The sequence below is a fragment of the Dipodomys spectabilis genome, unplaced genomic scaffold, assembly GCF_019054845.1.
Source record: "Dipodomys spectabilis isolate Male_0828 unplaced genomic scaffold, ASM1905484v1 ptg000092l, whole genome shotgun sequence".
NCBI lineage: Eukaryota > Metazoa > Chordata > Mammalia > Rodentia > Heteromyidae > Dipodomys > Dipodomys spectabilis.
This window is the reverse complement of record NW_024870769.1, coordinates 14,777,387-14,803,447: the sequence shown is the minus strand read 5'-3', so window position 1 is coordinate 14,803,447 and position 26,061 is coordinate 14,777,387. Positions and strand designations below refer to the sequence as shown.

At 41.6% G+C, this 26,061-nt stretch overlaps 1 protein-coding gene across 1 annotated transcript in view; it reads right to left on the bottom strand.

The window, feature by feature from the left end:
* Window positions 1-12,786, bottom strand: part of LOC122112123 (zinc finger protein 268-like) — a 32,653-nt gene extending 19,867 nt beyond the window's left edge. The window contains exons 1-3 of the mRNA XM_042684967.1: window positions 12,769-12,786; window positions 12,324-12,465; window positions 8,523-8,582 (exon numbers count right to left, since the gene is read on the bottom strand). Coding sequence (XP_042540901.1) covers window positions 8,523-8,582; window positions 12,324-12,465; window positions 12,769-12,786 — 220 coding nt within the window. The remainder of the gene's footprint in view (window positions 1-8,522; window positions 8,583-12,323; window positions 12,466-12,768) is intronic.
* Between the last annotated feature and the right edge of the window lie 13,275 nt (window positions 12,787-26,061).

The window sequence follows — 26,061 nt, the reverse complement described above, 5'->3', positions numbered from 1 at the left end:
ACAGAATTTGGTACTAATATGTTGTGCACAGGGCACAAGGAGAGTTTTATTCCCATGCTGAGTCTCACTACAAAGAAAGAATGTCCAACCCTCTTTCTACTTTTGCTATGTTTAGCAACATTAGAAATAAATGCTGACCCAAAACACACAGAAAGGAAATATATCTGTAAAGGGTTCACAGAACACAACCTTCAATTCACAATCTTCTGCCCAGAGGAGCTATTCTAATAATGTAGGTTGAACATATTTTCAGATAAAGATCAGCAGTATACTTGCACTCCCAGAGTGCTACACGAAATTGTCCTGCTTAGAAAATGACAAAAGGTGCAAACTTAGACATACTGATGGGACCAGGACCAGATCTGTCAGTAAGTATAAAAGAACATCTACACACATACACACACATCCAAACATACACATACACAGGTACATATATATTTGTTTTATGTAATTTTTTAAATGATGGCTTCAAGTAAAAATGACAATAGACCCAGGTGCTGGTGGCTCATGCCTGTAATCCTAGCTACTCAGAAGGCTGAAATCTGAGGATCATGGTTCAAAGTCAGCCCCGGCAAGAAAGTCCACGAAACTTTTTTTTTTTTTGGGTTCGGTTGTGGGTCCTGAACTCTGGGCCTGGGAGCTGTCCCTCAGCTCTTCAGCTCAAGGCTAGTGCTCTACCACTTGAGCCACAGTGCCACTTCCGGCTCTTTTCATTTTGCTTATGTGGTGCTGAGGAATGGAACCCAGGGCCTCATGCATGCGAAGCAAGTGCTCTACCACTGAGCCACCTTCCCAGCCCTCCAGGAAACTCTTATCTCCAATTAAACACCAGAAAACTGGAAGTGGTGCTGTGGCTCAAGTGGTAGAATGCTAGCCTTGAGCTGAAAAATGCAGGGACAGCACCCAAGCCCAGCATTTAAGCCCCATGACTAACAACAACAACAACAACAAAGACAATAGACTATAGGTAACTCACATAAATGAAGATTCAATATTTACATACATGCATGTATTAAAAACAAAAGTACAAGAACTGGGGCTACAGATCAAATATGTAATTGCTATAGTACTTGCCTTGTATGTATCATGCTCTAAGTTCAAATCTATAATATCACCAATATCTTTAAATGTATAAAAGATCAAGCTTATATATGGAACTATTCCCTTAAAAAGTACCTATACACTATGATGCAGTACGACAGTGCTCTTAAGTATATTTACTTTCCTATGGCTGTCATACCAAAACAGACGGTGAGAGAAATACATTTTCTTGAAGTTATAGAAATGAGACCTCAAGAACAAGCTGCCTGCAGTTTTTGCTTCTTCTTCTTCGTTTTTTTTTTTGGGGGGGGGGAGGTGTCTGGTCATGGGGCCTGAACTCTGGGCCTGAGCGCTGTCCCTCAGCTCTTCAGCTCAAGGCCAGTGCTCTACCAATTGAGCCACAACGCCACTTCCGGCTTTTTTATTTTTGCTTATGTGGTGCTGAGGAATTGAACCCAGGGCCTCATGCATGCAAGGCAAGTGCTCTACCACTGAGCTACCTTCCCAGCCCCCAATCTTAAAATTTTAAAATATATAGCTTCTTACTGAACATGTACAGACTTAAAAAAATTGTGATAATATCCTGAAAAATGCCAAATAGCAACTACTTGCATTGCATTTAATTTGTACTAAGTAACAGGGGTAGTTCAGAGGTGATTTGAAGTATACAGATGTATGTGTGCTGGTTGTATAAAATCACAATACAGTTTTATATAAGGAACTTGAGCATCTATTTTGGTATGTGTAAGGATTTCTTTTTAATTTTTTTTGGGTCCCGTCGTGGGGCCTGAACTCTGAGCCTCGGTGCTATCCCTCAGCTCTTCAGCTCAAGGCTAGCGCTCTACCACTTGAGCCACAGTGCCACTTCCAGCTTTTTTCTTTTTGCTTATGTGGTGCTGAGGAATTGAACCCAGGGCCTCAGGCATGCAAGGCAAGCGCTCTACCACTAAGCCACCTTCCCAGCCTCTGTGTAAGGGTTTTTGGAACCATTCCTATGGATACGCAGAGAGGACTATGCTAGAAATATTCAGTTAACACTCTCTAAAAAGATAAGAAGTAAGGAAAAAATACCAGATTGAGACGGAGAAAATAAGTAGCAAAATGGTAGATATAAATGTAATTGTATTAGTATTTTAATGTAAGTGGAGTAAAGACAGAGGCATTATCTGGCATGACCAAAAAAAAAAATCTAAAAAAAAAAAAATCAAAGACTCAATAATATATTACTCACAAAGGCATAACCTAAAGGATATGAAAATAAATAAACAAATACAAAGGTGACATAAGCAAAAATCAATAGTGAGAAGCTCAAATAAAGATAGTAGGAAAGGAAACAAATGTCCACACAAACTGTATGACCACAGATAGAGACATAATAATAACATACAAATCATACATCAGAATAATACAAGTTATATGCTTAAAAACAAACTCTCCCAAAACATGCAACAAAGCCATGGAATTAAAAAGGGATTGTTAGCTGGGTGCTGGTAGCTCACGCCTGTAATCCTAGCTACTCAGGAGGCTGATATCTGAGGATCACGGTTCGAAGCCAGCCCTGGCAGGAAAGACCATGAGACTCCTATCTCCAATAAACCACTAGAAAACCAGAAGTGGCGCTGTAGCTCAAGTGGTAGAGCGCTAGCCTTGAGCTGAAGAGCTGCGGGACAGCGCCCAGGCCCAGAGTTCAAGCTCCATGACTGACAAAAAAATAAAATAAAATAAAATAAAAAGGGATTGTTTTAACATTGAATACAATTGGATAATTAATATTTCTCAATTACCAATAGAACAACTAAACAAAAAACAACAGCAGGAACACACACATAGATAACATTGTTTTGATGTCACTGTTGTTCATCAAGCATTGTGTGTTACATTTACTAAGACACACTGAAAGTGAAAATAAATCCCTAGGCAAAATGTAGTGAGTATATTCCCTGAGAAGTACAAATCAACAAGGAGAACCATAACTTGCAAATACATCATAATTACATACATATTCCTAATAATCTATGATTCAAAAACCTTGCAGAGAAATTAGGATGGGTCCAGAGCACAATGAATTGTAATAATGGCATTTATTTTTCATTCATGGTGGCAACAAACTCAATTTTTCCACCTTTGAGGTGAAAATAAATTCCTCCTTGGAGATGGACTAGACTTGCCAATTTACTTACTAAAGAAAACCTATCAGAAGAAAACAGTTAAAATTATTAGAGATGAAAGATAGCAGTTTCTTTGAAACATGGACTATTGTAGGTTAGGTTGGATATAAATTTCTACATAAACCACTAACAATAATCCTGTTTTATTGTAGTATTAAATTAATGATGAACTGGCTGGGACGTGGTAGGGTGCTTGCTTCGCATGCATGAGGTCCTGGGTTTGATTCCTCAGCACCACATAAGCAGAAAAAAGTCAGAAGTGGCGCTGTGGCTCAAGTGGTAGCCTTGAGCTGAAGAGCTGAGGGACAGTGCCCAGGCCTAGAGTTCAGCCCCTAAGATCAACAAAAAAAACAAAAAACAAAAAACAAAAAAACAGTATGAAGAAGAAAGAGTTTCATTAAATTTGACAATTATTTCTTGGATATAACACCAAAAGTGCATGGTACAAAAACCAGACAAGGGGGCTGGGAAGGTGGCTCAGTAGTAGAGCACTTGCCTTGCATGCATGAGGCCCTGGGTTCGATTCCTCAGAAACCACATAAGCAAAAAGAAAAAAAAAACAGACAAGGTCAAATATATACAATTAAAATATGGTACATGAAAGGCCCAATGACAAATGCATTTATGAAATTTGAAAAAATATTTGCTTATATCTCTTAATAGATTAATAAACAGAATTCATTTAAAAGATTATAAAATAAAATTCTGTAACTCAAAAACAAATAAAGGGGAAGTGGCACTGTGGCTCAAGTGGTAGAGCGCTCGCCTTGAGCTGAAGAGCTGAGGGACAGCACCCAGGCCCAGAGTTCAAGCCCCATGACCGACAAAAAAAAAAAAACAAATAAAGGGCTGGGAATGTGGCTTAATGGTGAACCCTGGGTTCAATTCCTCAGTACCACATAAACAGAAAAGAAGTGGTGCTGTGTTTCAGGTGGTAGAATGCTAGGCTTGAGCAAAAGAAAGCTCAGATATAGTGCTCACGCCCTGAATTCAAGCCCCAGGACTGGTGGGGAATAAAAAAAAAAAAAAAGAAAATGGATTTTAATATGGGGAAGAGACCTTCCCAAAGTAATATAGATAAATGGTTAATTAAAAGGTGTTCAATATTAGTAGTAACAAAAGAAACTTTCAAATAAAAAATCACAATGAAATGCCTAGTTTACGTCAGTACTATGCATACATTAAAAATAAAAACTCCAAAACTATGACAGAGATGTGGAAAAGTATGAAATTTGGTGGATTTCTGGCAGGAGTGAAAAATGGTCAAAGACGCTAACAAGAACTAAATATAGAAGTACACAGAAATATGGTTTAGCAGTTCTAGCTTTGTATCCAACCAAAGAGAAAGCAGGGGTTTGAACAGGTATTGGGAGAATAATTTCATAGCAATTACAATAACCAAAGACAGAAACAAACCACTCATCCACCAATAGATAGATTTTTAAAAAGAAATGAAATTCTAATACATGCTATAGCATTGATGAATCATGAACACAATTAGCTAAAAAAAACACACAAGTCACAAAAGGACAGCCATGTTAAGTTGCGTGCCAGTGCTTCAAACCTGTATTCCTGGCTGAGATTTGAGGATTGTGATTTGGAGGCGGTCTGGGTAGCAGAGTCTCTGAGACTCTTACCTCCAATTAACTACTAAAAAAGATATATGTAGAGTTGTTGTTGAAGTGGTAGCATGCTAGCCTTGAGGAAAGTTCAAGGAAAGTCCCTAAGATCAAATGCCAAGACTGGCACACATGACCCCTCACTCTTCTCCCCTATCCCCACTTTCCCTCTCTCACTCACCCCTGCCCTCCCACCCTCTCTCACACACACAAAGAACAGCCATGGTAGAATTTCCTGTACTGAGGTTCCCAGGGTCAACAAATGCATAGAGACAAAAAAGTAGAATGATGATCGCAAGAGACTGGGGTAGAATGGGAACTGCATATTTCATGAATATATACAGCTTCATACAAGGAAGAAGAAAAATATTATAGAAAAACATTATGGAAGAGGAGGTTGCACAACAATATAATATATGCAATATCAATAAACTGTACATTTAAGAATAGTGGGATTGGAGGCATGGCTCACATGGTAAAACCCAGCCAAAAATCAGGGTCAGATCCTGAGGTCAAGTCCAAGATTCAGATAATGATGATGATGATGATGATGATGATAATGTTGCCAGACATGGAAATAAATGCCTAAAATCCATGAATATGGGAGTTTGAAGCAAGATTACAAACCAGCCTATGCTTGTTATCAAGTTAAGAAAAGCTTTGCCAGGAGCTGGTGGCTCATGCCTGTAATCCTAGCTACTCAGAAGGCTAAGATCTGAGGATCATGGTTCATAGCTAGCCTGGGCAAGAAAGTCCGTGAGACTCTTATCTGCAATAAACCACCAGAAAACCAGAAGTGGCACTGTGGCTCAAGTGGTAGAGCACTTGCCTTGAGCTGAAGAGCTCAGACCCAGAGTTCAAGCCCCACGACCAACAAAAACACAAAAAAAAAAAGAAAACAAAACAACAAAACAAAAGAACTTGTACTACACAGCAAACCTGTCTTCAAATTAACATAAGCCGGGCACCAGTGGCTCTTGCCTGTAATCCTAGCTACTAAGGGGGCTGAGATCCGAGGATCACAGGTCAAAGTCAGCCCAGGCAGGAAAGTCCATGAGACTCTTATCTCCAATAAACCACCAGAAAACCAGAAGTGGTGCTATGGCTCAAGTGGCAGAGTGTTAGCCTTGAGCTGAAGAGTTGAGGGACAGTGCTTAGGCCTAGAGTTCAAGACCCATGACTGATTAAAAACAAAAAAACAACACTGAAAGAGTAATGTGACAAATTTTAGGTTATAGGAATTATATCAGAAATATATGTGATGTATGTATCTATTTTCCTTATTGACTTTAAGTAATTAATGGAAATTACAAAGGAAAAAGAAAAAAAGCAATTTAGAAGAGTTTGAAAGAAGGGCATCAGTGGCTCACATCTGCAATGATGGCAAGTCAGGAGGCTGAGAGCTGAGAGCGGCAGTTTGAATTCAGCCCAGACAGAAACGTCCATGAGACTCTCATCTCCAATTAAACAGCGGAAAGCTGAAAGTGGAGCCATGGCTCAAGTGGGAGAGTATTAAGGGCAGTGTCCAGCTGTGAGCTTAAGCCCCAGGACTGGCAGCAAAAAAGAGAGAGAAGGGCTGGGAAGGTGGCTCAGTGGTAGAGCGCTTGCCTTGCATGCCTGAGGCCCTGGGCTCGATTCCTCAGCACTATTTTAAGCAAAAAGAAAAAAGCCGGAAGTGGCGCTGTGGCTCAAGTAGTAGAGTGCTAGCCTTGAGCTGAAGAGCTGAGGAACAGCACCCAGGCCCAGAGTTCAGGCCCCACAACTGGACCCCCCCCCCCAAAAAAAAGAGAGAGAGAAATAGAATTTGAAAAACATGTTGTCAAAGTTAGTGGAAATGCAATGACATAATACAAACTTTGAACAGTTATGAACAAATACACAGGATAGAGATAAAAGTTGTTAAGACTCTATGCATTTTGATTTTATCCTTGTATAACTTTTCATTGACTGCATTACAAATGTGTTCCACTAACTCCTAAATGCTTTCACCCAGCAGAGTTCTAAGGAGATGTTGCCATAAATATTGGCTCAAAGCAGAGTTCCTGAGAGCCCAAACCTTATTACTGAGTAAATGTCCTCCAGATTTGTGAACAGTGACACCTCTAATGTAATAAACCAAGTCAATAGTTTACCAGAACTATCAACTTCTGTTCTTTTTTTTTTTTGTCGGTCGTGGGGCTTGAACGCTAAGCCTGGGCGCTGTCGCTCAGCTCTTCAGCTCAAGGCGAGCGCTCTACCACTTGAGCTACAGCGCCACTTCCGGTTTTCTGGTGGTTTATTGGAGATAGGAGTCTCACGGTCTTTCCTGCCCGGGCTGGCTTTGAACCGCGATCCTCAGATCTCAGCCTCCTGAGTAGCTAGGATTACAGGCGTGAGCCACCAGCGCCTGGCTTCAGCTTCTGTTCTTATACATCCAATGGATGAAAATATTCAATAATGTGAGAAGAGCAAGCAAAAAAAAAGCAGCATCACATTAAATGAGGTTAGACCTAATAGAATGAAATTAGGAAAAATCTATTTGATTGCAGATGGTAACTTTAGTGATTTTCTTATATAAGATATAAGAGAAAGTCAGTTCAGAAAGTGTCCTAAGAGAAGGAAAACTGGAGTGAGAAGAAGTCGGCCCATGATAGAGCATATGGAGAGGAAAGAAGGAAAGAAAGAAAGGGGATGGATGCAGTGAGGAAGGCAGGGAAGTATGGAACAGAGATAAGAAGGAAGGAAGGTATTTTGAGAAAAAGTGATCTTTTTGATCCAAGTGGGTTGCTTAAAAGTTCTTGACTTGTGCCGGGCACCGGTGGCTCACGCCTGTAAGCCTAGCTACTAAGGAGGCTGAGATATGAGGATCACAGTTCAAAGCCAGCCCAGGCAGGAAAGTCCATGAGGCTCTTATCTCCAATAAACCAACAGAAAACCAGAAGTAGTGCTATGGCTCAAGTGGTACAGTGCTAGCCTTGAGCTGAAAAGCTGAGGGGCAGAGCCTAGGCCCAGAGTTCAGGCCCCATGACCTGCAACACACACACACACACACACACACACACACACACACACACACACACACACACACACAGAAAGGCCATAGACAACATCATCAAATATAGCATAAGTTCAAGTTAAAAAAACAACACTAAAAAGACTGTAATTTAAGTCACTAATGAGCTTTTGGAAAAACATGCAACTCTATGCAATCAGTTGCATTCCTTACAGAAAATACACACCAACCAAGGGTTATGTGTGGACAGTCATTTGAGTATATAGCTTACTCAGGACTCTAACATTCAGAGATGTTTGGGATCACATTAATTCAATAATTCCAGAAAAATGTCACTAACACAGTTTAACATCATTAAGATAGTTTATTGTATAATGAATGAGGATGATTTTTCAGACCAATGGCCAACAAATATTTGCATTCCATAAGATGTTAGCATGCTGAGTTCCTAGGTGTCACTGGATTATGTATAACTACTCTTTCTCACATCAGAAACATGGAAAACAAATTTGAGATAAATTTGCACTCAACTTAAACTGACTCAAGATTTCATAATCTGTTAAATCTACAAGCCATCTTTATTTTATTTATGAACATTTTTCCTGAGACTAAATCTTTTCTATTTTTCCATTTTAATTCTTGGACCCCACTAAGTTTATTAAAAGTTCCTAAAAAGCAAAGAAATAAATGAAAGCAACTCACCAGAGATCCATTCATTTTTCTGTTGCTGTTGACAATGTAGAGAAGATTTTGAGAGTATAGCTGGGAGAGAAGGCAAATAAAATGGAGTCAGGAAAGAGCCAATGTGGCTTTGTCCCAGATTCTTGCTCAAGACACTACACACGGGAAGGGGAAAAAAAAAAAAAAAAGACCTTCCTGTGGGAGAAGACCCTTTCATGGCTGAAGTAGACACAATATATTCTCCATTAAACATGTATCCACAGAACATTAATTGGTAGATATCATAAATGTAATTTATTTCTAGATGAGGGAACAATTAATGTTCCCTCAAAAATAAATAATATAAATCAAAGAAAGATACAATATCTTTATTGATATTAATAATTACAGAAATGCACTTAGGAAAGTATGAGTTATTTTCCTGTTAATGTAAGGATATCACATAAGACTCTATTGAATATTTCACTCTGTTTTGGAATACTTAAGTATCAGGGAAAGCATGTTTGTTACAACTTAGCATTTTTCACTCAGAATTTAGGGAAAAAATATATAGAATATATATTTCTTGTGGCTTCCTCTTCCAATAATGGCTCCCAGATAGCATATCTTTCTCTACCCAAAGTAGCCTGAAGCATTTGGTCTGGATTTGCCATTTAACTTGCTTTAGGCAAACGTATATCAATGAATATGGGAACAAAAGTTTGAAAAATTCCTTACTGCCTCCTCCCTGAACACAATTATACTGTGAAGAACCTTGCTATTCTGCTGGATATACAGGAGCCAGCACACACAGCGAAACATCCCGCCATTTCACTTGTTTAAAGTTTTGTGGAGCTATATTTTTGGCTGGACTCATTATTCCATTTCTGTTAGGATTGTTTCTTTAGAAGATTAGGCCTTAATCATCTGGTTTCCTTACTCAGGATGGTTGGTTTTGGATGCTATCACTAGTAATTTCTGCTGGCTCTTGGACTTTCCTGCCTGGGCTGGCTTTGAACTGTGATCCTCATATCTCAGCCTCCTTAGTAGCTAGGCTTACAGGCGTGAGCCACCGGTGCCCGGCACAAGTCAAGAACTTTTAAGCAACCCACTTGGATCAAAAAGATCACTTTTTCTCAAAATACCTTCCTTCCTTCTTATCTCTGTTCCATACTTCCCTGCCTTCCTCACTGCATCCATTCCCTTTCTTTCTTTCCTTCTTTCCTCTCCATATGCTCTATCATGGGCCGTATGTGCTGGGTGGTTTACTACATAGGAAATGCTGATATCATCCACACCTCTGTGTTTTTTAAACAAAATCATGTAGGAGACAAAGTTTTGGGATAATATGAAGTGAACTTTCCAGCCACAAGGAGGAAAAATCCAAATCATCATGAAAGTCTATTATGGGGAATTCACTGAGGTTGCTGCTAGTAGTAAACACTAAGTGAATCATTAAAAAGGAACATGTGGGAAGTGGTGCTGTGGCTCAAGCGGTAGAGCGCTTGCCTTGAGCTGAAGAGCACAAGGACAGCGCCCAAGCCCAGAGTTCAAGCCCCACAACCGATAAAAAACGAAATAAAATAAAAAGCAACATATGCATTTTAGTCTTAACATTTTCTCCATCACAATAAAGATTTTTTTTAACTTCACAAAACATAAAATAGATGGGCACTGTTGGCTCACACCTGTAATCCTAACTACTCAGGAAGCTGAGATCTGAGGATCGCAGTTAGAAGTCAACCTGGGCAAAAAGTCCCCGTGAGACTCTTATCTCTAATTAACCACTCAAAAGCTGGAAGTGGTACTGTGGTAGAGGGCTAGCCTTGAACACAAAGAGGCTCAGAGACAGCACTCAGGCTGTGAGTTCAACCTCCACAACCAACAAAAATAAGTAGAATAAAATAAATTTGTTATAGGCTAAATATCTCAATTAGAGGACTGGAATTTTCATAGATTTCATAGGGGAGTGTGTTTTTATTTTGTTTTCAATTCTGGACAGCCATACAGCAAAAACTTTAGTTTCATGTTACAGAATTCCCATTTAAAAATGTAATCGTTAGCCAGGCGCTGGGCTCATGCCTGTAATCCTAGCTACTCAGGAGGCTGAGATTTGAGGATTGAGGTTCAAAGCCAGCCCAGGCAGGAAAGACCATGAGACTCTTATCTCCAATGAACCACAAGAAAACCGAAGTGGCACTGGCTCAAGTGGTAGAGTACTAGCCTAAAGCTGAAGAGCTCAGGGACAGCGCCGAGGCCCAGAGTTCAAGCCCCATGAATGACAAAAAAAAAGACAAGAAAAGAAAAAAAGAAAGGAAATAAAATCAACATATTTCAAGTAAAGTATTTTGAAGCAATGTTTGTGATACATTGACTTCAATCACCTCCCTCTCTTCAAAAAAAAATCCCTAGGGGCTGGGAAGGTGGCTCAGTGGTAGAGTGCTTGTCTTGCATGCCTGAGGCCCTGGGTTTGATTCCTCAGCACCACATAAGCAAAAAGAAAAAAGCTGTGGAGAAAAAGAAAGCGCTGTGGCTCAAGTGGTAGAGCGCTAGCCTTGAGCTGAAGAGCTGAGGGACAGCGCCCAGGCCCAGAGTTCAGGCCCCATGACTGACCCCCCCCCCCAAAAAAAATCCCTAAACTGAAAAAATACTACTTTTGAGAGATTTTAACAAAATGGGTAACACTAGCTAAATCTTCGGGTTACTTAACATCTACAAACCATACAATCTTGAGCTAGCTATATCAACTTAAGTTTTATTTTATCATTTTTGTTATAAAGCATGAAGGTCCCTAGCAAGCATTTCCTGAATTGTCAGACAAATCATCAGGTAAAACCAAATACCAATACATCTCTAAAAGGCATATTTAATAACAAGATACGTTTGAGAGAGCTTGCATTCTAGAAATGATACTGGAGTTGACTGAATCAATAGACTGGAATTAGGGTACTTGTAGAGACAGATTCTTTCAGGTGTGACAAGGTGTCTCTCCACTACAAACCACAAACCACTGCCTCCTACCCCTCTGAGAATTCAGCTCTGGCTCATCCTCAGTCTAGCTCACTTCTCCTCTCGCCAAGTTGGAGAGTTGAGAGCTTTGCAGAAGAGTCCCACGTGAATCTTGTGCTATGGAAAGCAGCGGCAATAATTACTAAGTTAATGAGATCCTTCCTTCTTGTGCTTCTCTGCCTCTGCCCTTTAGGATAGCAAGTGTTCGTTCTTTCAGGATGCACACTCCTATTCAGAATCTGCCCTCCTTCAAATTTACCATGCTTACTTAATTCCAAAGAATACAAGTCCATCAGCCAGTTCTCCAATATCCTATAAACAACTTTCTCTAGAAACTAGGTCGTGTACAAACATGTGTAAACTGGAGCCAGGAGTGCTAAGCGGGTTACGTGGTGTAGGAGGGAATTAGAAACGTTCCTAGAAGAAACAACACAGAACCACGGTAATTCCACAGCCATATCACATGACTCGTCCAACACACATTTCACAACTGCACTACAGTTGTGACTGCGTCCATCTTTCAGCAGGGCAAGAGCAATGAGGATGTCACCTCGGTTCACAGCAGAATCAGGCGTGGAACAGAAGCGCAGGCCTCCCCAGCTCTCCTAGTCTGGACAACCTTCTAGCCTGCCCGCGAGCCTTCCCGAGCCAGCTAGGTTCCGGCACCTGGAAGGACACTGACTCTGGCAGAACCGACTCTGACAAAGCAATCACGACCCCAGGCACAGTCACCCAGACCGGAGGGACCCAGCAGTGCGTGGAGCCTCCAGGCCACCCGCCCGGCTCCAGCTGCCGCCTGCAGCCCGTTTTCCTGCCAGCCTGCCATCCACTCACATTTCAGGTCCCCAGGTTCGCCAGGCACGGCGGGGCCTCTTGCCACCCGGGCTCCGGCACTCACAACACTGAACTTTACTTCGGAAACTTCCCAGGAGCGCGGCACAACGCCAGGAACCGGAATTTCTGAGCGGAAGATGCCCTAAATGGGCGCGGAAGCGCAAGCACGGGAGGAGCCTGAAAGAGCCCCGCCCAATGGTTCTGTGCCCGAGAGGAGACTACATTTCCCACTATGCATTGCGTCATACGGGAGGAAGTGGACATGTAGGTTTCTTACTCAACCTGTGACTGGAGGTCCGTGGCATGCCGCAGGTGTGTGGGGACCTAACTATCCCACCTGGGCCAGGTGAGTGGAAGTACTTCCTGGAAATCCTGGTTTTCCTCTGAGACCAACTACAAAATTCAGCACTAAATAAGCTTGCATATAAATTTCTAGTTTTCATACGGTGATCATGGCAATCATCCGCACATTTTTTTTTTTTTTTTTTTGGGTCCGGTCGTGGGGCCTGAACTCTGGGCCTGGGCGCTGTCCCTCAGCTCTTCAGCTCAAGGCTAGCGCTCTACCACTTGAGCCACAACGCCACTTCCGGCTTTTTTCTTTTTGCTTATGTGGTGCTGAGGAATCGAACCCAGGGCCTCGAGCGTGCAAGGCAATCGCTCTACCACTGAGCCACCTTCCCAGCCCCCGCACATTTCTTTTTCTAACTATACCTTTTGATGCACCTTATAGTGTGTATACATGTATATACATGTATCTATATATTATAGATATAGACATATATATATATACTATCTATACTATCTATATGTATAGTATATATATCTCTATATATACTATATAATATGGATATAGATACTAGCATCGTAATATATATATATGCTAGTACCATATACTAGCACAATGTGTATGTATATGCATATGTATACACTTATATACATATGTATATATACACTATATATATACTATAGTATATATATATATACTATGTGTTTCTATATCCTATACATAGTACATGTATGCATATATACATATGTATGTTGTGTACTATGTATAGACTTGTAGATATATCCAATACATATACAATACATATACTATACTATGTATAGATATGTAGATACATGTATAGATAGATATATATCTATAGCTATATCTATACATATATAGAATACATAGATATATAAAATACATATACACATAGAATACATATACATATAGTATATACATATGTATACCATAAGCTCATGTGCTTCTGTCTCATGCACTCACCCATGGGAGAGATCTGGAGCCCAGGCATTCTTAGGAACTGAAGAGTAGAAAGGAAATAAATTAGTGCCTTTACCCACAAGGACTAGGAGCACATGTTTTCTGTCATATGAACATCTTGGGCAACAACTAACACTTCCCATGTAAACACACATGGGGGCATGTGCACATATACTTGACCAAGTTTACTAAAGCATAATATACCAAAAGTAAAACCATTTCCACAAAGAATTCAACTAAATAAATACAAATGCTGAAATGTTTGAATGTGGAATTAGTGGGATGGGGGAAGATGAATGGAAAAGCAAAGGTAGGCAAATGTAGTTCTTATTCCCAAGTACATATGTTAAAACAAAAGTGGGAAGCTTCTCATGGCTGTTGGGGAAGGAGAATGAAGAAAGGGGTGACAGATCAAGATGCCCTATACACATAGTTATAAGTTGTAACAGACTTGGACAAGCACTTGAAGATAAAAAATTAAATTTAAAATGACAAAATAGTTGCAACAATGAGAAGTACAAAATGTCATGTCAAAACCAGCTTTACAATGTCGGAGTGGGGGGGGGAGGGAGGGTTTGATTGGGTGGGGGGGAGGGGGGTGGGTGGGAAGGGAGGTGAAGGGTAAACAAAGGAGGAGGCTGCAATGCTTGGTAAGAAATGTATGCATTATCCTGCCCATGTAATTGTAACCCCTCTGTACAGTATGTTCTCAAATAAAATAAAATTAAATTAAAAAAAAATAAAAAAAAATGACAAAATAATGGCATTTGCAGGGAAATGGATGGAGCTAGAAGGAATCATGTTGAGCGAGGTAAGCCAAGAGCAAAGAGACATAGGGTACATGGTCTCCCTGATAAGTGGATGCTAAATCCAAAATGTTAGGTGATACGACAAAACTAACAGGACTTAAGAAACAAAGAACTCCCACTCATCTGGTTGAACCACTACTAAATATCCCCATGCTGCTGATCAATGTATGGTGTATATGTGTACACCGTTATATGTTATAGACTGTGATAGACAATTTGCTCCAGGAAAGTTAGAATGAACTTGTGACTCTAAATGAGCATCATTATTCCACAATACTGTGAAATTCCGGAAATTATGTAATCACTTAATCACAATTAAAAAAAAAACCTTGGGGAAGGTAGGGATTTAAGGGAAGGTAGGCGGAAAACAATGGAGGGGGTAACAATGCTCAATAGGAAGTGTACTCATTACCTTGCTCATGTAACTATAATCCTCTGTATAGTATCTTTACAATAAAAAATTAAAAAAATTAAATTTAAAAGTTGAAATTGAAAAAAAAAAAACAAGAGGGCTGGGAAGGTGGCTCAGTGGTAGAGCGCTTGCCTTGCATGCCTGAGGCCCTGGGTTCGATTCCTCAGCACCACATAAGCAAAAAGAAAGTGGAAGTGGTGCTGTGGCTTCAAAGACCCCAGACTCACTGCGATGCTTTCTTCAACGGGAGGACACCCCAAGAACCAAGACTCCAAACCAGCAGATGCAACAAGCAAGAGGAATTTATTAGGCTTTTGCGCAAATGGGCTCCCTGTCCAAGGCAAACTGGAAGCCCCAGCAGCAGTTACAGGCACTTTTAAAGACAAAAACCACAGGATTAGCATAAGACCCCAGGCTCCCCAGGATTGGCTCAGTTTAAAAATTATCATATACTCCAGCCTGCTTGGGAAGTTTTGTAACACTTCTTGAAAACTAGTTGGTTCTCTAAGGGGGGAGGCTTCTCTGGAGGGGAGTCCACATGATTGACATTTGACCTAGTTTGCTGGGCTCACCAGATGGTCCTTGTCTTGAGCCCCCTGCCCTGAGTTTTTACACGGGAATTCAGGAGAACATACTCTTTTGTTCTTTATCTATGTTTGCAGACCTTGTCCCTGGGCCAGCCTGCATCTGGACTTTGTAACTTTTTAACTTATTTCTGGGAGGGGAAGAGTCAGTGTTAGTGCAAGCAGGTTTACAGAAGCAGAATTAGCAGTTAGCATATTGTAAAATGGACATAGCCCATATTGTAAAATGGACATAGCCCCAATTTCAATCTTTCAGGCTCAAGTAGTAGAGTGCTAGCCTTGAGCTGAAGAGCTGAGGGACAGTGCCCAGGCCCAGAGTTCAGGCCCCATGACTGAACACCCCCCCCCCAAAAAAAAAGAAAAAAAAGACAAGAAATTAGTACATATAAGAAGAAATTGAGGGCTGGGAAGGTGGCTCAGTGGTAGAGCGCTTGCCTTGCATGCCTGAGGCCCTGGGTTCAATTCCTCAGCACCACATAAGCAAAAAGAAAAAAGCCAGAAGTGGTGCTGTGGCTCAAGTGGTAAAGCGCTAGCCTTGAGCTGAAGAGCTGAGGGACAGCACCCAAGCCCAGAGTCAGGCCCCACGACCAGACCCAAAAAAAAAAAAGAAGAAATTGAGAACTTTGTGCCAGTGTCTCTTGTCTGTAATCCTAGCTAGTCAGAAAGCAGGAACCTGGCTCAAAGCCAATCAACCAACAGAGAAAAGTCTCTGGGCTACCAGCTACAAGAAAGGACTGCTATGCACTAGAGCAAAATAAAGTTGTCTTCAGGATATCTCCGAAATTGGCTAAATTCTAGCCATCTGCAAATGAAAATACCTTAAGGCAGGGCTTTTCCTCCCTTTTAGAATGGAAATATCTAATCACATTTTTTTTTAATTTTTTTAATTTAATTTTATTTGTGAACATACTGTACAGAGGAGTTACAGTTACATGGGCAGGATAATGCGTACATTTCTTACCAAGCATTGCAGCCTCCTCCTTTGCTTAACCTTCACATCCCTTCCCAGCCTCCCCCCTCCCCCCCTAATCCCAATCCTTCTCCTTCCCCCCCTTCCCCCCCTTCCCCCCCCTCCCCGCACCAACGTTGTAAAGCTCGTTTTGGACATGACAACTTGTACTTCTCATTGTTGCAACAGGTCCACCTGTATCCTTAAACAACTGGTTTTTCCCCATCTCCTCTACAAGTTATACTGACATCAATCTAATCACATTTTTATCTCATGGGGGGTGTAACCTGTGTTTGACTTTACAGGAACTCACAAGAGCTTTCCTCCAGTGTATGAAGAAATTTTGAGCTGCTGTGGGGAACTAGAGAAGTTGGACAAAAGTCCAAAGGGCAAAGAGTGGAATCATATAGTTATGAAGAATTTGGGGTTCCAATTTAACAAAACTTGTGATGGATGTATTGAATATCAATAGGATTGGATTGAGAAGCAGCTAGGAGATTAGGAAAGCACTCCTGTTAAGTTAGTAAGGGTTGTTCCAAGAAGAATTAACAGAGTTTGAGAAGATAGGCACTAAATGAGAACACTACCATCAGATTTTGGGATCCTGATAGAAAGAAACAGGCAAAAAGCAGAATGCCAGGAATGTAGATTTGTTCTCATTCTCATCCCCTCCCTCTACCTCTACTTCTAAGGCATCATTAAGTGAGAAGCTTCGCTTTGCTAAAAACCTCCCCAAATATGAGCAAACTAAATCTTTCCTAAGTTGTTTATATCAGACCTGTCCTCAGACATCCAACCCTGGCAAACCAGATGGTGGGTAGCTTGGTCTTCAGAACAGACCAACCATGGCATTTGCAATTCCGTGAATGGCCTCTCTAATCTCTAGGCTTTTCAGCACTGGGCAGAGAGCCCCCTCCACCTACAAGGCACCAGGATGACTGTGAGAAGTTACTAAGACTCAGCCTCCTCACAACAAAACATTCCTTGTAGCCTAGAATCTAGAGAGTGTGACGGGCACTAAGTAATGTAAGGCCATAGGAATCAGTAGGGTCATATAGAACACCCAGAATGATATATCCCCTGGATGAGCTGGAGGAGAGAAAAATAGACAATTCAATTCAAGAAGAGGCTGGAGTCCCCTTGCAGCTAGCAACTCAGAAGCTGGAAGAGCAGATGCATCAAGGGCAGAGATAATTCTCTAGAAGGTGAGACCATAACATTATAGGTGCACAAGGCAGTAAGGTCATCTTCTGCCATCTGCAGGTCAGGCCTTAAAGATCACACTCACAGGGAAATAATGAGTTTGCTTGGTGTGTCCTATGGCTGCATCAGGCAGCACCCACTTCCCTGCTCCACCAGTGACCAGCCATTGTACCCTTGGCCATCCACATCACTCTCAGCCTCACTTATCTTTGTTAATTATTCTGCCCCCTCATGGCTGCTGTTGAATGTCCCTACTGATTTTTTTTTAATAACATTCCTAAACTCTGCATCCAGACTGTTTGGTTTCTGTCCATTTCAATGTCCATTTGGAAGCTTCAATAGTTGAAATATCCTCCAATGGAGGTGGATGCTGGTCTCTCAGAATGTCATGAACAAGATACAAAAATCAAATAGTCAATGAGTGTGTCTTGAAATGATGCAACAGGATGCAATAAAGACAACTCAGCTACATATTTCAAAATAGAAAATTCTTGTTCAAGGCTGGGAAGGTAGCTCAGTGGTAGAGCGCTTGCCTTGCATGCATGATGTCCTGCGTTCAATTCCTCAGCACCACATAAGTAAAAAGAAAAAAGCCAGAAGTGGCGCTGTGGCTCAAGTGGTAGAGCGCTAGCCTTGAGCTGAAGAACTGAGGGACAGTGCCCATGCCCAGAGTTCAGGCCCCACGACTGGACCAAAAAAAAAAAATTTCTTCTTCACTACTTGATTCCAGCAAGAGCAGAAAGAAACAGTATAACTATGAGATCACAATAGTTTTTAACTATGCAACTTTGATCCTTACCATGATGAATTGTAACAGGATCTCATATACTGTTTTTGTTTTTTTGGGGGGTCTGGTCATGGGACCTTGAACTCTGGGCCTGGGTGCTGTCCCTCAGCTCTTCAGCTCAAGGCTAGCGCTCTACCTCTTGAGCCACAGCACCACTTACAGCTTTTTCCTTTTTGCTTATGTGGTGTTGAGGAATCGAACCCAGGGCCTCATGCATGCAAGGCAAGCACTCTACCACTGAGCCACCTTCCCAACCCCTCATATACTGTTTGTGTGTGTGTGTGTGTGTGTGCCAATACTGAAACTTAAACTAAGGGCCTGGATACTCTCACTTTTCTTGCTGTGCAAGGCTGGTCTTCTACCACTTGATCCAACGCTTCAACTTCTACCTTTTTCTCCTTAATGGAGATGAGAGTCTCACAGAATTCTTTGCCTGGCAATCTCCAAACCTCAATCCCTAGATCTCAATCACTTAAATATCTACAATTACAAGGGTGAGCCATTAGCTCCCTGCTATCACATACTTTTCAAAGGATTTCAAGATAATGAGTCAAGACACAAATTTTTTCCGCCCATACACAATTTCAGGAAATTGATTTCTGTATTCATTTAACAAATATTCACTGAAAACGTCCTATGGGAGCCTCAAAGGCAGAATAGGAGACCACCCTACATACACATCAGAAGTGGTAGAACAGGACAGTGCCATCTTGGCCACGTGGTAGGGATGGTAGGGAGTTGAGTTTAACTGGCACCATCTTGTCTTCATGATAGAGGCAAGACAGTTTCACAAACCAGATAATGGGCATGCCTGAATTCCTAGAGGCAGAGGCAGAAGCAAGGACTTGGGACATAGGTTACTAGACCTGCCAGTCTTGGGTCATGAACTCTGAGATTCCTGTGACCTTGCCCCTTGATATGGACTCTATTTAGGCCCAGACAAGCTCAGGCACCATTATGCCATGCCTTGAGTTTCCTGTCTTCATGTCTCCTGGCTCTGCTCGGTCATCATGGCATCCCACTTCAGCTCTCCATTAGAGTTGATCTGGTTTGTTGGTATTATTTTTCTGATCTTTTCTTTCCTTTCCTGCTCTCATGGCTAAGTTTTCTAACAGTGTAAAGTGTATTCATGAGACTGCAGGTCTTTGTGACAAGAGTCTACCTGCTATTGCCAACTTTCCAGTAGACTACCAATTACACCTTTCAAAACATGGCTTCTCTGTTTTCTTGCCATACAACAGTAAGTCTGGAGGATGAGGAAAACAGAAAAGTCTGGTCTTAATTCTAGGAAGGAAGTCTGGGACTGTGGGCCACTGGTAGAGCATGTGCTTAGCATGCTCAAAGCCCTGTGTTGACAAGTTCATACCTGCAATCCTATTGCTGCAGGCTCACACCTATAGGTGCACACCTGTAATTTCAGTTACCTAGAAGGCTCTGAAGACTTCAAGACTAAGTCAGTCCAGACCAGGTTGCTGTGGCTCATGCCTGTAATCCTACCTCCTTAGGAGACTGAGATCTAGGGATTGCAGTTTGAAGACAGCCAGGGCTGTCTGTGAGTCTCTTACCTTCACTACATTACAAAATGTCAGATATGTAATGTGGCTCAAGTGGTAGATCAATAGCCTTGTGAAAAAAACTAATGGACAGCACCCAGTCCCTGAATTCAACCACAACACTGTCACAAAAAAAAAAAAAAGAAAAAACAAAGAAAGAAAAGAAACAGAAAGGAAGTTATTTCAAAAGTAGCCTGTTAGAGCTATGTAATTCCAAGGAAATGAAAAGGAGAGCAGGCAAAAAAAATTGGAATTCTCACTAAATTGTGGGTTGGACAGAAGCAATCATTGAGTAACTTTGGCTAAAGAAAATGACTCAGGAAATGGTGCTGTGGCTCAAGTGGTAAAGCGCTCACCTTGAGCTGAAGAGCTCTGGGACAGCGCCCAGGCCCAGAGTTCAAGCCCCACAACCAAAAAAAAAAAAAACCCAACCAACCAAACAACAATAATAACAACAACAAAAACCACACATGCAAAACAAAAAAAGAAAATGACTCACTCTGCCCTGGGGTGAAACCTCCACCCTCGGAACAAGATGCCCCAGTAGACTTATATTGATAGTAATTCTGCTCTTTGGTGGTATACTCTGCATCCTAAGATGCATTTCATTAAGAAGTTCTTGACTGAATTCTCCCCCACATCCCACTTCGTTCATCTACTCATCTCCCCTCAACCCCATCCCCTGTTTGGCAAGTACCCATTTCCTGTTATTGATTTGTTGGGCTTTGACTTAGTCCTAAAAATGATACTAATTGAGCTTTTCATAGAGCCTATTATACTTCAGTTAATTCTTTTATAATCACTTACATATTGCCCAATATGTATATTTATAGTTTTTTTTTCCAGGGCTGAGGACCGAACCCAGGGCCTTGCGCACACCAGGCGGGTGCCCTTCCGCTGGGCTAAACCCCCAGCCCCTACTTATAGATTTATAGATACGTTCTATCTACTACGAATGAGAAAAACCATGCATATCCTATTTTGAAAAAAATACAGAGGTTTTTATAGCATTCTGCTCATACCATTTGAAGAGCATCAATGCATGTTACCATTTACAAGAACTGTCTGGAACTGCACAGGAAAAAAGAAGAAAATGAGTAAAGGTTCCATGGAACACAAGTGCAATTCAAGCAAGCATATCCTACAACCCAGAAGAAAGCCCTGCAGGTTTATATAAGTGGTATTTCATATTCACTGTTATTTTGTAGTGACATGGATAGATTGGTTGATTGATTGTTCCATGCATGCATCCATCTATTCATCTATCCACCCATCCATCTATTCATCCATCTATCCATCCACCCACCCATCCATCTATTCATCCATCCAAAAATAAAAAGATCAACTAATAGAACAATGAAGCAACTAAGCCAGCAACCAAGCCATGAGGTGTACCGGGGTTTAACACAGGGTCTTACTTCAGGCTTGCTAGGCAGGCCTTTCAGTCCTTGAGCCGCAATCCTAGCATTTTGTTTTGTTTGTTGGTTGGTTTCTAAAATGACTGACTTTTCAAGAGTTGGGAGGGTCTGGTCACAAGTCCATGAGAAAGACAAGGACAGGTGCCTTTCAGCTGCCTGGAAGAACCGGGTTGGTGGCTACCTCCTGCACTATCAAGGTCTGACCTGGGCACAGGGGCCAAGCTAGCACTGTGTTACCATGCAACAGGAAGCCAAGCCATGGCTTTTTCTGCTTTTCCTGGCTGGAAAACACTGCTGGTCTATTGCCACCTTGATGAGTTTCTTCTACTGGACTGCAGCACACAAAATATAAACAGAACACAGTAGCCACTCCAGCCCATGTTATATTTCAAGACCCTCTGTGGATGGAAAACCTTATATGTACTGTTTCTTTTCCCTATATAATATATAAACTAGGCACAACAATAGATGAACAACAATAACTTACAACAGATTTAATTATAGCAATATACTGTACTAAAATCATGTGAAGCTAGGCACAGTGGCTCAAATCTGTATGCAATTCTTGCTTCTTGGGAGATGGAGAGTGATGCATCACAGTTCAAGTCCAGACCAGCCCTGCTGACCTCCCCACTTCCAATTTGGAGGACTAGTGGCTGAGCACCTAGTCATTACAGATAGCCCAAATAGGATGATCACAGTCCAGGCTGGCTCAAAAGTAAAGTGAGACTCCGTCTCAAAAATTACCAATGACTAAGGTATTGACTCAGCTTTACCATTTTCTATAGTTCTACATGCATCGGTATTCCATTCATCTCTATCATGCTACATGAGCTTATCCAGCTGCTGTATCATGCCAGGAGTACAATGTCACCATCATATGAATCGGCACTTATGGGGGATAGGTAAGGACTTGGCGAGGGACGGGAGCTCCTTGTAGAAGCATCTTCATGGTGTGGGATTGGGTAGAAAGGTTCCCACCTTGGCTTGGTTGAAGAAAACCTTATTAATAGAGTGGAAAGGAAGCTTGTTCTGTCACTTTTGTCTACCCTGTCCTCCAGCTGAGCCCCAGACATTGGTAGCAGAAAGGAGACATGCCTTCCACATACAGTAGTGTGTCCTCTGAGGCTCCACACTTGGTACCTTCTTACTTGTCTGGTTCCCCTTTTATTCTTTCTCCTCTCCTCTGTTCCCTGTTGCTCCTCCTTGTTCTCCTATGCATTGGGAGCACCTGATGAGAAAACCACAATGTTACCTAAGAGGGAAGGACAGGCAGATACAAAACTAAGGAAACAGTCCTTAAATGAGCCCTGAAAGAAGTTCCTAAGGAGAAGGAGACTCTGGTGGTTTGTGTCTATAATCCTAACTACTCAGGAGACTGAGATTTGAGGATCACAGTTTGAAGCCAGCCCAGGAAAGAAAGTCCATGAGACTTTTTTCTCCATGTAAGTCAAAAGCTAAAGGTGGAGCTGTGGTCCAAGTGGTAGAGTGCCAGCCTTGAGTGATAAAGTTAAGTGACATCACTCAGGCCCTGAGTTCCAGCCTCAGTACTAACATGTACATGTGCATGAGGCCCTGGGTTCGATTCCTCAGCACCACATAAGCAGAAAAAAGCTGGAAGTGGCACTGTGTCTCAAGTGGTAGAGCCAGCCTTGAGCTAAAGAGCTGAGGAACAGCACCCAGGCCCAGAGTTAAGGCCCCATGACTGACAATAAATAAATGACAATACATACATAAATAAATAAATAAATAAAAACTGGAGCTGGGTAGTGGTGGGTCATACCTGTAATCTTAGCTACTTAAGAGGCTGAGATATGAGAATCTCAGTTAGATGCCAGGCAGGCAGGAAAGGTTCTGAGACTTATCTCCAATTAATCTCCTAAAAACCAGAAGTGGAGCTTGGCCCGAAGTGGTAGAGACCTAGCCTTGAGCAAAAAATCCTCAGGGACAGCACCCAAACCCTGAGTCAAATCCCATGACTGACAGAGGAAAAGGAAAAGAAAAATGACACATAAAGAAAATGAAGAACAGAATGAGAAAGAGAAAGAATGAGAAAGAAAAATGATAAAGATTGTTGAAATGCACCTCTGATACTAGTCATGAAAAACATACTGGGTAACTTATAAAACAAGCTATTTGTTTGGTCTCATGATTATGGCTCAAGGTTGTGAGGAGACTTTTAATGACAGATCATCCTGATGACAGATGACAGATGACAGATGACAGATCCTGATGACAGATCATCCTGGCAGAGGCCTAATATTGTAGAAGGACCCTCACATGGTGATAGACTCAGAGTATTAGACATATGCTGACTTACTCTAATCTAATTTTATCTAAGCCCACCATACCTAATATGATGTACAGGTGGTATGGATTGTTGTCTTGTTATATAGATTGCTATACTCTGTTGTTTAGGGAATAATATATATATATATATATGTATATATATATATATATTATTTATTTATTTATTTATTTTGTGGGTCGTGGAGCTTGGACTCTGGGCCTGGGCACTGTCCCTCAGCTCTTCAGCTGATAGCACTCTACAACTTGAGCCACAGCATCCACTTCTGGCTTTTTCTGTTTATGTGGTACTGAGGAATTGAACCCAGAGCAACATGCATGCCAGGCAAGCATTCTACCACCGAGCCCTTCCGAGCCCCATAATATATATTTTAAAATGAGGAAGTCTACACATGTTCAAAATATATGCAGTTTCCTTATAGGATTCAATTCAAAGCCAGCTCTGGCAGGAAATGAGCTACCAAAAAGTCAGAGTTCAAGACCCAGGACCAGGACGGGGAGGGGGAAGAAAGTGTCTGTACTGGGAGACAATGACAAGCTATAGTATCTATTAACAAAACTTCTTTACTTTGAAACTAATTGTACATAAGCTCATATCTTTTTTGTTGTTGGTTATAGGGCTTGAACTCTGGGCTTGGGCATTATCCCTCAGCTCTTCAGCACAAGGTGAGTGCTCTACTGCTTGAGCCACAGTGCCACTTTCAGTTTTCTGGTGGTTTATTGGAGATAAGAGTCTCATGGACTTTCACTCCTGGGCTGGCTTTGAACCGCGATCCTCAGATCTTAACTCCTGAGTAGCTAGGATTACAGGCATGAGCCACCAGGACCCGGCAGCTCATATCTTTCTTAAAAAATAGATTCTGCTTTTCTTTTGTCCCTCTTTTTTCATTATTATCTTTACATAGCTATACAAAAAAAAGTTACCATTTAACAAAGCAATATATATATACTTATATATATAAATAAAGCAATTTATATATATTATATCTTGAGCAATGTTATTCTTGTACATCTAAGGGATACATTGCAAATATTCACAATAAAAAGGCTTTATTTAATTAATTTATTTATTTAATTTTGGTCAGTCATGGTGCTTGAACTCTGGGCCTGGGTGCTGTCCCTCAGCTCTTCAGCTCAAGGCAAGTGCTCTATCTCTTTAGCCAGAGCCACTTCCAGTTTTCTGAGTGGTTGATTGGAGATGAGAGTCTCATGGACTTTCAAACTTCCTGGGCTGGCTTTGAACCGTGATCCTCAGGTCTCAGCCTTTTGAGTAGCTAGGATTACAGGGGTGAGCTAACAGCTCCTGGCTAAAAGACTTACTTTATAGTTTAAAAAAGACTGTGGATTGTATAGGAAATGCTAAGTTTGCCTGGTCTTACAAATCTTTGACAACAAGAACTTTGAATGCATTCACTAATTAAAGCTCTTATTGAGGGGCTGGGAAGGTGGCTCAGGGGTAGAGCGCTTGCCTTGCATGCCTGAGGCCCTGGGTTCGATTCCTCAGTACCACATAAGCAAAAAGAAAAAAGCCGGAAGTGGTGCTGTGGCTCAAGTGGTAGAGTGCTAGCATTGAGCTGAAGAGCTGAGGGACAGTGCCCAGGCCCAGAGTTCAGGCCCCATGACCGGACCCCCCCCTAAAAAAAAAACAACTCCTATTGAACTCAGGGCCTGGGTATTGTTCTTGAGCTCTTTGTGCTTACAGCCAGCACTCTCACTTGAGCCACAGCATCACTACTGGCTTTTTCTGAGTAGTTAATTAGAGGTAAGAGTTGCATGGACTTTTCTCCCTGTGATGCCTTTGAACTGCGATCCTCAGACCTCAGCCTCCTGAGTGGCTAGGATTATAGGCATGAGCCACTGCCACCTAGCTATGTTTACTTCTTAAAGGGTAAGGGAAAGGATTTTTTTTTTCCCCCTGGCACTTGCATATTAGTCATTAAACTCTATATAGGGAGAATTAATTTAATGAAGAGTTTCTGTAGGATAGCTAGGCATTAGGGGCTCATGCCTGTAATTTTAGCTACTTAGGAGGCTGAGATCTGAGGATTGAAGATCATAGCTAGCCCAAACAAGAAGGCTTATGAGACTCTTGTTTCTAATTAATCACCAAAAAGCCAAAAGTGGAGCTGTGGCTGAAGTGATAGAGCATTAGCCTTGAGCACAAAAGCTCAGGGACAGTGCCCAGTTCCTGAGTTCAAGCTCCACTACTGGCATACCAAAAAATTAAATTAAATTAAAAAAAAAATAAAAATTAAGGGGCTGGGAAGGTGGCTCAGTGGTAGAGCGCTTGCCTTGCGTGCCTGAGGCCCTGGGTTCGATTCCTCAGCACCACATAAGCAAAAAAAAAAAAATTAAGTTAAAAAGTGGAGGAGGAAGAAAGGGCCATAATTATGGCTACTTCTGGGCTGGCTGGTATCTTGCACCTAGAGAACCATTTGGGAATGTGAGTGAG